This window comes from Hydractinia symbiolongicarpus, chromosome 6, assembly GCF_029227915.1.
Source record: "Hydractinia symbiolongicarpus strain clone_291-10 chromosome 6, HSymV2.1, whole genome shotgun sequence".
NCBI classification, from domain to species: Eukaryota; Metazoa; Cnidaria; class Hydrozoa; order Anthoathecata; family Hydractiniidae; genus Hydractinia; species Hydractinia symbiolongicarpus.
Genome location: NC_079880.1, coordinates 9,512,371 through 9,529,076, shown reverse-complemented (window position 1 = coordinate 9,529,076; position 16,706 = coordinate 9,512,371). Strand labels below are relative to the sequence as shown.

The 16,706-nt window shown below is 36.1% G+C and overlaps 2 protein-coding genes across 2 annotated transcripts; one reads left to right on the top strand and one right to left on the bottom strand.

Annotated features, from left to right (window-relative positions):
* Positions 1-147: 147 nt before the first annotated feature.
* On the top strand, positions 148-8,636 carry LOC130648008 (uncharacterized). The gene is made up of 3 exons (XM_057454026.1): positions 148-229; positions 283-312; positions 7,039-8,636. Exons 1-3 carry the CDS (start codon positions 148-150, stop codon positions 8,070-8,072), a joined length of 1,146 nt encoding a protein of 381 aa, XP_057310009.1. The 3' UTR covers positions 8,073-8,636.
* Positions 8,637-8,878: 242 nt separating this feature from the next.
* LOC130648007 (uncharacterized) lies at positions 8,879-10,207 on the bottom strand. Its single transcript, XM_057454025.1, has 3 exons — positions 9,897-10,207; positions 9,523-9,746; positions 8,879-9,444 (listed from the first exon to the last, which is right to left on the bottom strand). The coding sequence occupies exons 1-3, from the start codon at positions 10,205-10,207 to the stop codon at positions 8,879-8,881; spliced, it is 1,101 nt and encodes a 366-aa protein (XP_057310008.1).
* Positions 10,208-16,706: the final 6,499 nt, after the last annotated feature.

Here is a 16,706-nt window from a genome sequence, read left to right as displayed (position 1 = left end):
CATGATGATTCCTTTTATACTTTTGTAGATATTAATCGACCGCCTGAAGGCGGTCACTCCCGGAGGCCCTGGGTGCGTAGTCTTTCTTGCAAAAAATTTCTGCGTTCGTAGCTGTGGTCCCATGTTGAATGTAAAGGTTGCGGAATGATGGAGATACAGCTGAAAACAGTTAAAGATTTGCTGGCTTCGCCATCATATGATGAGCAGCAGACTGCCCTTGAAAGAACAAGTGTGCACGCTGCTGTTCAATTCTCTGTATTTCAAAACGAACTTTACTATAAGCACGTGTTTGTAGTGGCGGTATTTTCACAAGTAAGTAGAATTATTATAGAATTTTTATTTCAACGGATGAGCGTGAAGGCTCGAACGAGCATGAAAGCTTCACTCATATTTGATTGTTTAGTAAAGTGAAACTCGTCTAAAAAATGTTCATTTCTCAGCGCTACCATCTCTTGAATGCGGTCCTTAAAAGTCCAGGTATATACAGCTGTGCAATAGACACATTTTTAGAGTTGTGTTACTATGTTTTCTATCCATATCTGAAAAATATTCATCCAGATATGACACATTTCTGTCACAAAATATATGACGCATGTGTCAAATATGACCAACATCTATCTTCTAATGTCACTGATCTTTCACTAATTTACGACTTGATCGCCTATAATGTTAGGGATCCCATTTGGACTTTGATACAATCAAGATGTCCCTCATTTCGTAGGAGGGACTGCAATGCTCAGTTCTCAGAAATTTTTCAGGAATCAGTGTTTGGATCTTTGAATGATTCTGAAAAAGCATTATTTATCACATCTTTTCAATATAATGATTGTTGCGAGTGTTGTGGGAGGATTATATGCGGTTCGATGTGCAGTTTCATACAATACGTGTCTAATTATAGATCTCTTCCACTTGCTCATTTCAATGACAATTGGCATATGTATTTATTTGCACATAATTTTTTTGTCACTAAGATTGTTTGTCCTCTGTGTGGAGAACGTACTACTGTGCCAAATGCTTTGACCACCCCAGCAACAGTTTTGTTCATTGAGTTTTCCAATGAAATGCAGAATCAGTTGAAAATACAGACCATCATTGAAGTGGGTGGTTTGCGGTATAAACTTTCAGGTGCAGTGAAAAATAAAAATATGCATTTTACGACATGTGTTACTTTTCAGAATTCATGGATGTATATAGATGATTTGCGTAGGCAAACAGAAATCTTCACAACTTTTTCGGAATTGTTACTGAAATATCCGGATGGCTGGTTCTTTTTTTGTTACTGTCTTGTTGATTATGCAACGTGTGACACCAACAGTTTGGATTCTGTAACAAATTTTGGTGGTGTAGTTTGCAATGATCATAATTACTGTAAAGCTGCACTAGTTGATAATTCTACACCTGATGAGAATTCATTTGAAAGGCATGATATGAATCATAGTGAAAGTGTTGTGACTTATTCTGCAGAGCATATTATAACAGGTCATCAAAATTCAAGTGCTGAAAATTCTTCTCCCACCAGTATGGCTTCTGAATTTACTGATAATGCCTTTAACCTGATATTTAAATTTCACAAAAAAATGAATAACCTTCAATTGAATCAGTGTAAAATTTGTTATGAGGTTTGGTGCGGAATTACAGGAAATATTTGTGGCCGTTGCACAAGAGATAAAATAGAACCCCGGAAATTCAGCAGTGAAAATAACATGGTGCCTTCGTGCGTACCACAAGTATTGTATGCTTTAACACAAATTGAGGAAATGTTGATTGCGCGGGACTTTCCAGTGATGAATGTGTACTGTAAACCTAGAGGTGGACAGCGAGCATACAAAGGACATGTTATTACTTTCCCTTCAAATGGTCAGACAGTTTCAACCAGGCTTCCCAACTGTCCTGAAGATCTTCCTGTCATCAGACTTGTTTCGAAAAAAACAGATTTTCAGTCTAGAGATTTTCGTGTCCGTCGCCTAAAAGTTCTTCATGCATTGCATTGGTTAGTTGAAAACAATCCTCTTTATCATGATGTAATAATAGATAATTCTAGAATAATTGAATTGCCAGAAGATGGTGATATATCAAACTTTAATGATGTGGTTATACATGATGATGATGATGATGAAATGCAATATCCTGTCGACAGAGGTCCTGTTGTAGAAAATGAAAGCATTGCAGAAAATGAAAGCGTTGCAGAAATGAGATCGTTCCTCCCAGTGCCCCTTAATTCGAAAAAACAGAAAGACTTGCTTCTTCAACACTTCACAGAGGCACTCGAAATTGATTTGGTGGGTGAAAACCCATTCAATGAGTTTCGCACAGAATTTATCGCATCTATGGCTTTTCCAACTCTGTTTCCAGATGGGAAGGGTGATCCCACCAACTTTTCTATTTTACGTGAAATTTCATCTAGTGACACGGAGTCTTTTGCATTGAAGTTAAAACATTTGCTCAAATTTGCTGAGAAAATTGACCAGAAATGGTTTTATCGGTTTGCTGCTCACCCGCGTTTTGCTTACTGGGCTTACAATATTTTATACCGGAAGCGGATTTTAGCTAAGGGGAATCTCTATGTCAAAAGAAATCCTGGGGAAGCTGAGTTCACTTTTGAAGAGTTCAATGAGATGCTATCTTCATCAGATAATGGGTTGTCAAAAATATTCTATTACACAAAGGAAATCACTGGTTCTAATTCATATTGGAATCGCGTGAGACAAGAGCTCAATGCAACCATCAAACAAGTTGGTGTTCCAACAATTTTCTTCACTCTTTCTATGGCTGAATATCATTGGCCAGATCTACTCAAATTGTTAAGTGTTGCAGAGGATGCCCCTACTAGTGAAATTAGGGATGCGATCACAAACAACCCACATCTTGTAGATCGGTTTTTTACTGAGAGAACTGAAGCGTTTGTGAAGTCTTGGTTATATGATTATTTAGGAGCATCATGGCATTGGTTCCACTACGAATTCACTGTATTACGTGGCTCTGTGCACTGTCATGGACTCGCTAAACTGAAAAATGACCCAGGATTAGTTGAACTTACAGACATCGCACTGAAAGGATTTTTAGCAACTGAATGTAGTGTCAAAGTTGACAAACGTAGCATGTCAGAGGATGAATTGGCTCTTCTTGAGTATGATATTGAAGTTGGTAAATATGCTGAACAAATAGTTTGCAATTACATTGATACACTACTTACTACTATTAATCCTGAAGGTGATTGTGTGTGGAGCAAACCAGTTAAGCATCCATGTAAAAGACTGTTCAGTGAATTACAAAATCCTGAACTTTTACATACTGATTATGTAGATCTGCTCAATTCTGTCCAAAAACATGTGTGTAGTACCTTGTATTGTTTGAAAGATAATGGAAGTGGACTGGTGTGCAGATTCAAGTACCCATTCGAAATGCGTTCAAAAACTTCTTTGAAATTTAAGAAAGTCAACACCAGAGATGGATCTCTAAAATTGAGAGCAGAAATAGAAACTGCCAGAAATGATCCCAGGTTGAACAGGCACCAACGTGTACAGCTTCAGGGTTGGAGAGCTAATTGTGATGTAAGTGTTGTGATTGATTATCATTCTTGTTTAGAATACCTCACCAAATATGCTTCAAAACCTGAAAAGCTTTCTGTAGTTGCAAAAGATGCATTCACTCATGTTGCTAATAGTGTATCAAATAGTGAGTTTGATCCTGTGAAAGTTGTCAAAAAACTTATGATGCGAGCCGTTGGCTTGCGTGACATGAGTATCCAAGAAGTGTGCTACCAAATATTGAAGCTCAAGTTGCATAGTTCATCATTTGAAGTAATTACAATTTCTCTTGATGGATCGAGGAAGGTTGAATCAGTAGATGGAGAGCTGATAACTCGGTGGTCCTTATCAGATATATATGCTAACCGGCATGATTTTACCTCTGATGTAAAAGTGATCAACTCTAATTTTATCAATTTCCATTCTCATTATTTTTTGAAAGATGGTCAAATAAAAAAACGGCGGAAAATGGTCATTGTGAGAACTATTCCAACTTACTCTTCATACCGAAAGGGTGTTAACTATGGTAGTTATTGTAAGTTTAATCTGATCAAGTATAAACCATGGTCTCGTACCATAGCTTCACTGTGGAATAACAATGAAGAGTGTGATAAAACATTCATAGGAACATGGGGTGCCTTTTTACAGTCAGAAATACAGACTTGGTTCCTCATTTTGCTTTTGAATTAGAAAATTTACAGAGCTCAACAATATATGAAAAAGAAAGTGACGCTTCTGATGATGAAAATAATACAAATTTGTCCAATCAGGATGAGAAGGAGGAATGGATGTTTCTCTCTGAGCTTCTCATCAACAATCCCAATGACTCGGATGAAAATGACAGACTGGAAGATGTGCAATACTGGAATCAACAGAGAAGTCAATTTACTGAACAGGAAATCAGCAATATGCCAGCCTGGATCAGTGCCCAGAGAAGCATTCATCTCAACGATTATGTTTTATCAGTTCCTTCTGATGAATCGGAAAATATTGAGAAGTTGAATTTACAGCAGCGTAAAGCATTTGACTTGGTTATTCATCATTCTAAATCTGATACTTGTGAGCAGCTTTTACTTTTGATCATTGGTAAAGCAGGTAGTGGTAAGAGTTTCTTGATTGACAGATTGCGCTATGCTCTAAATGCAAGCTGTTACATTTCAGCTTTGTTCGGTATTGCTGCTTACAATGTAAGCGGCAAAACACTACACTATTTACTTAAGTTGCCTGTGAGAGGGAAGCGTAACCATGATCTTCAAGGTGCCAGCTTATCACAGATACAAAATACATTTTGTAATAAAAAGTATCTGATCATAGATGAGTATTCTGTTATCAGTCAACGAGATTTATCTTGGGTCAATAGAAGGTGTAAGCAAGCCACAGGTATAACTGAGAAAGCATTTGGTGGCATAAACATTATTTTAGTTGGTGACTTGGGTCAGCTACCTCCTGTCAATGGTAAGGTTCTTTACCATTATAAACCTTCTACAGAACATGACTCAGAAGGATTTTTTTATACAACATGTTTCAAACAGTGATAGAGCTATCAATCAACGAGTTTCTGGAAACAATCAGGACTGTGTTGAATTCAAAAATTTGCTCTCCAATATCAGAGATGGTAAACCAACACTTCACGATTGGAACACTTTACTAACTCGCACTCCTAGAATTTGTAATAATATTGATTCTTTCTCTGAAGCCTTGAGATTATCTTATGGTAACAGAGAAGTTGCAGAGAATAATTTTACGTCATTAAAATCTCTTCAAAAACCAATTGCCAAAATAAAAGCAATCCATAGCAAAGCTTCTGCTGCTAAATTTTCTGCTGATGATATGGGTGGTCTGTCACCATGTATTTATTTAGCTGTAGGTGCCAGAGTGATGCTCACAAGGAATCTTTGGACAGAAGTGGGTTTGTGCAATGGTTCTTTAGGAACCATTCATAACATCGTGTATGCATCTGCTTACGAACTCTTTCCAGTAGCAATTCTTGTTCAATTTTACACTTATTGTGGTCCATGTTTTAATAACGACAATGTTGTGCCAATTGCACCCTGCTCAAGCACTTCTGAATCATATGGGTCAAACTTTGAAAGGACACAATTTCCTTTAAAATTAGCTTGGGCCATTACAATTCACAAATCACAAGGTCTTACTCTACCAAAGGTGTGGATTGACCTTGGCAGCAGTGAAAAATCACCAGGATTGACTTATGTTGCATTGTCGAGAGTCCGAAAATTGGAAGATCTTATAGTTGAACCAATGAGTTATGAACGTCTTACATCCATAAGCAACAGTGCAAATTTTCAATACCGTATTTCAGAAGAGCATAGACTGCATGATATAGCTATATAATTCATTTTTAGTGTCTGATGTCAAAAGATGAGAAAAGTAGTTAAAAAAGGTTGTTTTTTTCTTTAATTAACTTCATCTTCACTAGACTACGTATGAAAAGTAATAAGGTTTGCTTTTTTTATTATTAGCACAACTAAAACGAGTGGATGATACTCCCAATGGTTCACCACCTATAAATGTACCTGACACAGGTAACTTTTTTCATTTATTCATATCTATCAAACTGTTAGAAAGCCTTTGCATTGTACAAATATTTTGATGAGTTGTGAATTTTTTCATTCTAACACAACCAAAACAAGTAGACAAAACTTTCAATGATTTATCTATTCAACAGCTAGCATATAAATACTACCTTTCCCTCTTCATGAAATTTGTTACTTGCCTTTAGAACAAAGTACACCCAAGAAACGAGCATCGACATCTTTAATTTCAGATAGTCCATTAACTCCAAGCAAAAGACTTTTCACCAATATATCTTCCCCTTATTCACCCTCAGCAACATCAACTGCTATTGGTAAGTGAATAAGTCTGATACATATTTTGCTTAGCATAATGATTTACTTTATTGTAGAGAAATTTTAGCGGATATGTTTCCAACTGCTAAAAATTGATTCTATGATGCGTGATTTTTTTTATAAGCAACTTAGGATTTTGATAAGAACTCAAGTTGCTTACTTTTTGACCAATTTTTGTATCTCAAGTTGCTTATTGGTTGCTTATTTTTCTTGATAAACTTTTCGGTGTTATAATAAAGAAAAGAAAAATTGCAATTAGGCTTAATTTACTGGTAGTTTTTTAAAGGGAAATACAAGGAAAAGGCACAATTTCGGCACACGAAGACGAAAATAGTGCGTTTCTCTTGGGCTTTGAATTATTCATGTGCAATACTAATTTAGACAGTTGCTTATGTTTGGAATTGTCAAGAACTGAAGTTGCTTAATACTTTTTGAAATCAAGTTCAGTTGCCCATAAACGAGTTGCTTATAAAAAACAAAATTGTATCTGAAAAAATCTTGAAACAATACTGCAATAATCTCAAGGTACATATTGAGAAAAATTTTACACACAGATGAAGTTGACGATTCTCTGTATTCTGTGAATAAAAAATCCCTGATTCTGTACAAGCAAACTAATCCTGTATAATGCTCCTCTTTTTTAGACATAACTGGCTTTGTCGCATCGTTTTCACCCATCAAACAAAACCAACAGAAAACCCGTGATTACTTTTTCATTTTCATCAAAAGTGGTCCTACGGACTTCAAGAAAATTTTGGTTAGCAACCACAAAAATATCAAAATCATTAGACAGAAAATATTGGATGCTTTTCATAACAAAACTCCAATATTACTTGCGAAACTTGTACCTAGCAAAGATCTTTTCTTCTTCAATGCATACTCGGTCATCTCACCAGCATCAGATGCCATTGGCTTTGATTTGAACGATGCTGATGCAGTGCGTTTAGCTGATATAGATGATGATGGTTTAGTGACATCAGTGGTTGGTCAAATAAAATTCACTTCAGAAGAAACATGTCAAGTGTACACGAAGCAGGGTAAAAATCGCCAGGATAGAATGAGAGAGGGCATCTTTAGTGATGGTACGAGAACATTGAAGATCACTATTTGGGCTGATTTATTGGAAATTGTTAAGGAATTCCAATTGATTCAAATAGCAAATGCGTCAACCAAGACCTTCAATGAAGAGCTGGTTCTTACAACCAATTATTCGACAATCATTTGCTTTTTAACAGAAGCGTTGGATGTACAATTTGATGAGTCTGTAGCGCAAAAAGATTCTACAGCAACATCGCCTAAGGAAATGATCGTATGTTGTCCCGTTATTGAGAGTATTGTCGTGAAAACCTTCTTACAATGCAAAATATGTAAGGGAAAAGTAGATATTCGTCCAGGAACTGGTTTGGCAACCTGCACCAATGTTCACTGTGGTCGAGATTTCTCAGTCACTCATTTAAAGCAGCAACCGAACTGCTGCCAAATATGTGTTGTTTTGGATATGTGTAACGAATATGTTGCTTTAACCGTAACTGCTTACAGAGAAGTCCTTGAAGAATATTTCGGCGAAGAAATTGCGGATGAGGTGAAACTGCGATCCGATTTGTTGAATCTCACAGATGTTGATTTTGTTATCACCAAAGGTCAAAAAGTTAGCAAAATGACCATGCATAAAAAATGAACTATTCGAAGATGATTCCACTATGGCTTTTTTTGTACTACTTGTGTTATTATTACCGCAGGACTGTGAAAACTGCTTATTTCATGCTATATATGTACCAATTTGTCAGTTGTAGAAATTGAGCTGATTTGAGAGATCATGATCCAACACTTCGTTTCTCGTTAATTTTCTATTACAGCTTTTATATGAAAACTCTTTTTATATCATGTTGATAGCTGGTCTAACACATAAAGATCAAACACTTTTTTGCTCTCTATTTTTTGTTATTATTTTGATAGGTATGTGACTTTTCTTTATTTTCACATTGTAAATATTTACTTTAAAAACAAAAAGTACGTTTGGTTTTGTTATACCATGCTTCGTCAATTTCCAATGCTGAAAAGTAACTACGCAATGTGGCCTCTTCCCGCGCATTATATTCTGTTTTTTCATGGCCAAAAATTTTCCAATGAAAAGTTAACCTGCCCTAGCCGTACTGAACGATGGAAAAATGAATTTCGCGGTATTGCAAATTGGTCACCTATCGTAGCGTACCACTTTTCCAACTGCTGCGCATATGCAAGCTTTGCAGAAAATAGGATAAGTTCTTGCATAGAAAGTATGGAACCAGCAGCATATTCAACTGATTCAGGTATACAAATAGGTTGAAAGGCAGTGAATAATAAATATCTGTAATATATATACATATAAATTGGCCTTCAACAAAAGTGATGATATATATGACCACAAGAAAACTTATTTATTTGAACTAAAAAATTGATGCACGCAGCGGTCGCACCAGTGTGGACACTGCCCTAGTATTTAAGTTAGTAAGGTTGAATTCCAAAGAAAATGCTCTGGGAATATAGGGGAAAAATAGCTGGGAGTGAAAGGGTTAAGGTTGAATCTAAGTGTGACAATAATCTCCAATCAGAGGCCAGGTGAAGGATACCTTGAATTTTAGAACGCCTTTTGGTGGGAAGACGTTTACCAGCTGGAACAAAGGATATTTTATGACATCTAGATGGTTTTGCTGGCTCATAATCGTATAAGAAGTTCTGAATGGCTGTCACTAACACACGTAGAACAGTGTCGTGGCGGTACATGAATCTACCTTGTGGAAGGTATAATTTACAAGCGCCTAAAATGTGGGACACGTTACAAGAGGGTTTTTTACATAGGGTGCAACCCCCACTTGACAAGATTTGTAGGAGAAGGAAGTGTGTCATAGGTTGCGACGATGCAAAACGAAGATAAACTTTGCGGCAGAGACAGTAGGTTCTTCCAAGAAAGATCGTATTTAATAAACAAGCACCATTAGTCCAGTTACCTTTGACATGAAGCTGAACGGCTCGAGCATAATAGATGTCTTCCTCATTGTCCTGCACAACATCTGATACAAGTTTGCGGTAAGAATGGGTACCAATTGCTGGTACACTCTTATGGCTTACCAGTCCCAAGCCTGCTCAACCAAACTGGTGGAAACCAAGTATTTTCTTAAACTCGAGTTGACTCTCTGCTGATTTTACTGTTTGATCTACCTTCCAGTGTCCAGCCTTAAAGTCTGGAGGAGAGCCTGAGACCAGAGGATCAGCTGAATCTCGGAGGAGAAGATAACCGCTGATCTTAGCAGATTTTAGTACGGAAGATAGACTTTTTAAAGGTAACGGGCATGGCGATGAAGCGGAATACAAACTTATGTTAGAAATAGAGTAATTGAGTCTGAGCCACTTTCTTATGAAGAAAGAAAACTTTTGTTCTAGTGAAACAATACGAGATATCGGAACTTCGTAAATTAAAAAAGGCCATCGTATTCGGGGAATTAGAAGATGATGCAAAAATTACACTTTGTGAATGCCTCTATGAGAAGACTTATCTATGAGTTTGACCTGCTCTACAGCGTTAACAATAACCTGTTGGACAACAGCTAAATCTGACAATGTTGAATTTATCGTCCGGCCGAGAAACTTAACTGGGTTTGCGTGAATAGATGGGATTGGTTTTTGCAGGACACAAAAAGGAGACTCATCTAAAACTTTTCCATTAGCTATAACAATGCTTCGTGATTTTGAAGGTCTAAAGCCCATTCCAGCCCAATGAAGGGCTGTTACACAACGATCCAACAAGTTTTGAGTTTGAGGGACACTTGAAGACATTAGAAATATGTCATCCATAAAAGCCTTAACCGGAGGATGGTCTGAATCGCCAGGCGGAACACAACAACACATATTCAATGATTACATTATAGCTGCCAAAAATAGTATGATTGATAATGTACATCCAATAAAAATTCCTCTAAAGTGTTGGTGCCAGCTGGATAAGGCTGTAAAAGAGAATGACTTGCTCCAGAGGCTGCCATAGTAGGCGTTAATAAACCTTATCCAAGACTCTGATACACCATAGCGACGAAGGGCCATGAAAATGAGTTTATGCGGTATAGTGGGATACGCATTCGCCACATCAAGCCATATTGCAGATAGTGCATTTTTTTAGACTTGGCGTTTCTCAGAGCAGCCCAGACAAGAGACATATGCTCCCAGCAACCAGGAACTTTTTCCATACATCCTTTTTAAATGGATTTGTTAATAAAGTGTTTTTTTTGAATGATGTGGTTTTCTAGGCGCTTTGACACAAGACGGAAAAAAAGTTTTCCTTCCACATTGAGGAGAGCTATTGGCCGAAAGTCCTTAATGGATGATGGAGATGGAGGCTTGTTTTTAGGGATATAAACTTCTAAAGCGACCCTCCACTGAACAGGAATGTAGGAATTCTTTAAACAAGATTGGAAAAGGTTGAAAAGAAAGGACAAACTGTCCAGGTCATTGTGGTTTATTGATGGAGCACCACCAATTAGGCCAAAAATGTTTAAATGTAGCCAATTACAGCATTTATCATGTTCAAGAAATGATAAAGTTTCCACAGTAATATGAATACTGAACAGACAAACCAAAATAATATCTTCAATAGCATTGCGATATGCTTTAAAAAACATTGTCTTATGTGGCTTATGGTATGGAAATAAGAAGCCTGAATTTGATTTTCCCCCGCTACATTTTGTGCAGGCTGTCGAAAATTTGAGGGAAAATGATTTCAATGCTATGATGAATAATCAGAACATTTCCTTCAATTTGAATATACAAGCAGGGTTAAGAGAATTGCCTGCATGAGCACCTTCTCTTAATTTAAACAGTTTACTGGGAAATTTGGATGCCCTATATGCTACCATCCTGGGCAGAAGCTAGGTAGAGATTCATATCAAAATGAAAACAAAAGGGCAAGTAAAAGAACACATGATGAATTAGAACTTCATGGGAATGCAGCTGAACAAAACAACACCATATTATTCGGTTTCAAGGGGAGATCTGTATTACTTGACATAATGAACTTACCAGCAAAATTCCACTTGACTACATGCACTTAGTGGTAAAAGGAGAATTTAGAAGAAAGTTACTTAATTATATTTTACTCAGAAATGGTTTCCTTTATAAAGATGCCTTGTCCATCATCAATAGTAGCCTGATAAAAATGAAATATCCTCATGATTTCTTAAAGAAACTTGCACAATTAATGAGTCAACAATAAAGCTAGCAAAGGCCAGGGATCTCCAGTTACTTCTGCTCCGTGTTATCTTACCACTATAGAAAGGTTCTATTCCAGATAAAATTTTCTGCCATTTTGGTCTTTTTGTTACAGCAATTGAAATTTTGAATGAAGATACTGTTGCTGACCAAGATGTGGAATTAGCAGGAAAAATGCTAGTGAAGTACCACAAGTTGAATTGTGAGTTATATGAACCTGGATCACAGACCTTCACCAATCAAACGTTGCTTCATTTGGCAGAAACACGTAAAGTACACGGATGTGCTCTAGTTATTTGTCCAATTTTGTTTTTGAAGGATTCATTGGAACTTGAAACGACAATTCCATGGCACTAGAGGAATAATTGATCAAATGGTAACCAACATCTCCACCCTCCAAAATGCTCACCTTATTGCAAAAAAATATTGGTGGTGATTACAATATGCAGCATCTCACTGCAACCCTATGTGGAAACATCGGGCCTGATAAAATAAAGGTTGATACACATACTTCCTGATTATGATTTGCCAGAGGAACTTGACAATAAATTTCCTCTGTTCACTCAATACTGTCAACGTATATTACATAATGATGCTGTGTATCATAGTTTATCATGTGTGTACAAACGAAACTCCAATAGCAACATGGTGGCATATTTTTCTAATAATATCACCTTTAAAAAAATTTATTTTTTGCAAAAACTACAACTGGTGCAATGTAGTTTTCAGAGTTCTATATGCTACAGGAAGATCATTATATCCTAACATTATGTTAGGCAGTCTGAATAAAACTGTTGATGATTTTATTGAAACCAAAGTGCTGGGAAAATGCTTTTATCACGTAATTAAACTGATGACATACTAATTATTTCACACAGGCAACTACACAGTAGAATTATATTTGTACAAGTAAGTAATGATGATGATGGATATGTGTCATTAGTTCTAAACAGCTACCGACATGATTGATAGACGATCTCAGAAAATAAACCATATCAAAATTGTTAAAGTAATCTGCCACTTAGACTCTTATTTACAGTCATTTTGAATACAAGATTTTGACGATTTCTCGTGACAAGAATTTATAGGATATAAGATAACTAACATCAGTAATATATAAAGATATATACACTTTAAAGGTTATTGGCATTCCGTATGTGTCGTAACGCAATTAGGTAATAAATTTTAGCAACCTAAAAGCATCTTGATGTGAAGAACACACACACATACATTTTTACAATTGATGATGAGGTGACAAAACAGCTAGCTGTAATGATATTTCTTGCCTAATGACTGCTGGTTCTACTATAGTTAGAGGTTACAATCTTCTAAAGATTTTTCTAAAAAGCAAAATCCCCCTTTTTGAAGGGATTTCCTAAAAACATTGACCGTAAAGGGGCAGAAAAATGCAACACAAAACAATAAATATTAAAGCAATTCAAAATAAATTGAATAGGAACACATGAGATAAATAACACTTATCATAACGTGAGTATCCTTAAACGGATAAATTTAAAATTATTCTTAAAGGAACGTGTTTAAGTTAAAGCGGACAATCACCCGATCACTAGGACTTGTGAACCTGGCAGTAGCTTTCCACATGTGTTACGGGATCCCAACACTCAGTCTTACACCGGTAATTGTCGGTTTGGACCAGCCATTTGCTTCGGACCAGCCGTAGGTCAGCACCAGCCTGAAAACAGTGGAGTAATCTTCGTGGATATAAAGTCACGGAAACAAGAAAGATAGAAATGAAAACCCCTTATATGGCTTCTTCGTAACATTAGGTATGGCAGGATCGTTAACCCTGTAGACTAAGTGAGCCAACTTAGCCTCCATACAGAACTGGGGTTATATATAGTCAGGATAGTTATAGAAATCTGTTAAGAAATACGTGAAACCTACTGATCGGAATAAGAAAAAAAATGTGTACAAGCAGTAAAAACGTATCATAAGAAAAATAGGAGAACATGGTATAAAATTATCAAATGTAGTTTTCAAGACTTACAAAGACAAAGCAATTGCCAAGACCCCTTGCTAAGCTTCTTATAATTGCATTTTGGAAGGCGGCGAGTGAGCAAACTCGTGAATAACGTTAAACTGTATCTAAAACACACAGCAGGGTAATTTCAAACCGCTAGGAAAAAGAGATCCCTCTCCCTTTTGAAAAAATGTACTCCCGTTTTAGTGCAAATTCACACTATTTAAATTTAGACAAAAAAAAAACAATTACGGTGGATGTAAATAAAACTGGGATTAGGCTCCCAGAAGAAGGTGCTGAATGCACTTTCTTGCTTCTTACAAGCTTGAGTACATGGTTAGCTATGTTTCGCATATATACTTGATTTACAGAATGAAGAAAACACAACCACAACGGAATTTTGGGAAAATCCTAAAGCAGAACCAGAGGACGACTTTATTGTTGTTGTTGGTCATCATGCTAACCATCATAACACCAAATTCATCACTCTAGTATTACAAGCGATGCATATTTTGCAAAATAATATTTTTCTCTCTAATAACACATTGGTAAATATTTTAAGATTTACTGATTTGTTTATCGCTCAACAAAATGTTTGGTTTACACATTCTTGATGAAACATTGAAAAAATTTCCAAATTCATTAAACATGGCTAGACAATATCTGGCTCTGGATCGGAAATTTTTTACAAAGATGTTGTTTGCACGTTATGTCAATCTTGGTATTCCTTAAATTAATGCTGTAAAAAAGAAAATACAGGTAGAAAGACAAGCAACAAATGTAGTCATGTGACATTCCTTAATCACCCATTTGTATCGTTTGAAGAAAATATAAACTTATATCCAAAAAAGGTTTCAGCTTATCAGAGTATAAAGACTGTCCTAGAAGAGTTGCTGGCACGTCCAGGTTTCATGGAACTATTGTTTACTAAACATGATGACCATGTCAAAATGTCAGATATTTTTGATAGACAGATTTGGAAAAGTTTTAAGGACAGCATAGGGGACTTACATTTTGCAGATAAAAGAAATTTGGGCGTTATGTTAAACCTACATTGATTTAATCCGTATAAGAACAAAGTGCATAGTGTTGGTGTAATTTACTTCTCAATTTTTAATTTAGCAAGGCAACATCGATCGCTATGGGAAAACACACTCATTATAGGTATTATTCCTAGTCCAAAATATTAAAATCTATACATTAATGAAGAGAATAGGAGTAATTACATCGCAATGCAGATATAACAAACCTTTTAAGACAGAGATGTTAATGAAAAAAGGAGGTTTCTCTCCAAAGAAAAAGAATGCACAGGAATTACAGGGATAATCGAAAAGTTAATTGAGTTCGGCTGTACTGAAACAAACACCTATGAATATGAAAACACGAGGATTGGTGAAATTCACTCATGCTTGGGATCTGGTGCAGGCTCTTGAGTAAGCATCCCCTGCCTCCTGCTAGACACCAGCCGAACTAAATGACATCATCCGCAAAAACCAATAACTTGTTGAACGTTGGAAAAAAAATAAAGCAATGGTTGATGAGATTTTATAATATTAGAATGGTGTGAATATAAACTTGGTGACTTTACTAATTATTATGGATCTGATGTTGATGCTAAGAATTGCAAACTGGAATAAATCATAAAAGATACGCGTTTCATGCTGCCAATACCAATACGAAAAGTAAAAGTGAAAAAAAGACTAAGAGAAGACGGAGCCCGTTATAGCGAAATACATAGATTGCGAAAGCTTTTGATAGTGTAAATCACAAAATTCTTTAAAAAACACAAATATTATGGAATCAGAGGGATAAAATTACATTGGTTTACAAGCTACTTAAATGAAAGCCAACAAAAAACTAAAATAGGAGATACTGTTTACATAAGCAAAATCATTCATTGTAGGGACCCCAAGGAAGTGTCGTGGGGACCTTGCTGGTAATCTTATATATCAATGACATACGCTTAACCTATAAAATTCTTGAATTACACTTTCCAATTTATTTGCAGATGATAGTATTTTTTTTTTCTCATAAGAACTTAAAATATCTTGACAAACGATGAATGCTGAATTGTCACTTGTTTCAGACTGGTTGAAGGTAATAAATTAATCGTGAATAAAAAAGGTTTGCAATACAGTAAGCTGCACTGAAATATTTTGTCTATAGGGAGGGTGGATGTCAAAACTGGGGTTAGGCTCCCAGAAGAAGGTTCTGAAAACACTCTCGGACAATTTAAGTCGCGTCCGTCAAACTGGCCACTTCCCCTTGAAAAATTCATAACTTTGTTTAACTAAGGCCTTTATTTTTCCTATCACATTGCAAAAAGAGCTGTACCCTAACAAAAAAAAATTGATGGCCGTCATTATATCGTTAAATTGTGTAACGTCATTATACACACCGTATAAAAATCGCGCCAACTTTCCATGAACAAGCAGAAGTACTTATTGGTACGCATAGTTTTAAAGGCAGGCGTCCTGACGCGGAACTAAGAAACAGCTATTTTTGGCCAAACGTATAGAACGTACGGCATTTTCATAATTTTCGTGCTACGGTTGTAAATTTAGGCGCATAAATATGGTAGTTGAGTTAACGGATATGTTTTCTTGTTTTGAAACCAGATATAATTTTTGAAAGTCATGGCAAAAGTCTTTCAATGTGGATTTTTAAGGGTTTTTTTAATAAGCGCACATAAGAAAATTCATTCGTCGAATTATGACAAAAAATATGAACTGTTTGAAGCTCAAGTTGAAACCACTGGAAGTGTTATGGAGAAAAACATTTCGTTAGAAAATCGATAGCGTTTGTTGCCTATTCGAGGAGAAAACGCTGGCATGGTGCTGCAAGGGAAAAAATATATTTCTGAATTTTTCAACCGAAGTTTGGAAATTACTACCTGCGCACAGTAAAAGAAACCCTCTCCACCACTGTCGAGACTGCTATATCACTTATCAAAGATCACAAAAACTATATAAAATCTTAGATGGACTTTCAACAACATGGGGAACAATTGCACAGGTTCCAATTAGCGAAAATAATATGGGATTTTGAAGTGAGTGAAGTTTGAAGTGAAAACAGTCAACAATTTGATGGTAGGGA

Bases quoted from the DNA above. Each gene is read 5' to 3' on its own strand.
- LOC130648008 (XM_057454026.1), top strand. From the start codon at position 148: ATGGAGATACAGCTGAAAACAGTTAAAGATTTGCTGGCTTCGCCATCA. The intron at 230-282 runs GTGTGCACGCTG...CTTTACTATAAG, and splicing joins GACTGCCCTTGAAAGAACAA to CACGTGTTTGTAGTGGCGGT. The intron at 313-7,038 runs GTAAGTAGAATT...CCTCTTTTTTAG, and splicing joins TAGTGGCGGTATTTTCACAA to ACATAACTGGCTTTGTCGCA.
- LOC130648007 (XM_057454025.1), bottom strand. From the start codon at position 10,207: ATGTCTTCAAGTGTCCCTCAAACTCAAAACTTGTTGGATCGTTGTGTA. The intron at 9,747-9,896 runs GTAATTTTTGCA...TTCTAACATAAG, and splicing joins CATAGAGGCATTCACAAAGT to TTTGTATTCCGCTTCATCGC. The intron at 9,445-9,522 runs GTTGAGCAGGCT...AACTTGTATCAG, and splicing joins ACTTGGTTTCCACCAGTTTG to ATGTTGTGCAGGACAATGAG.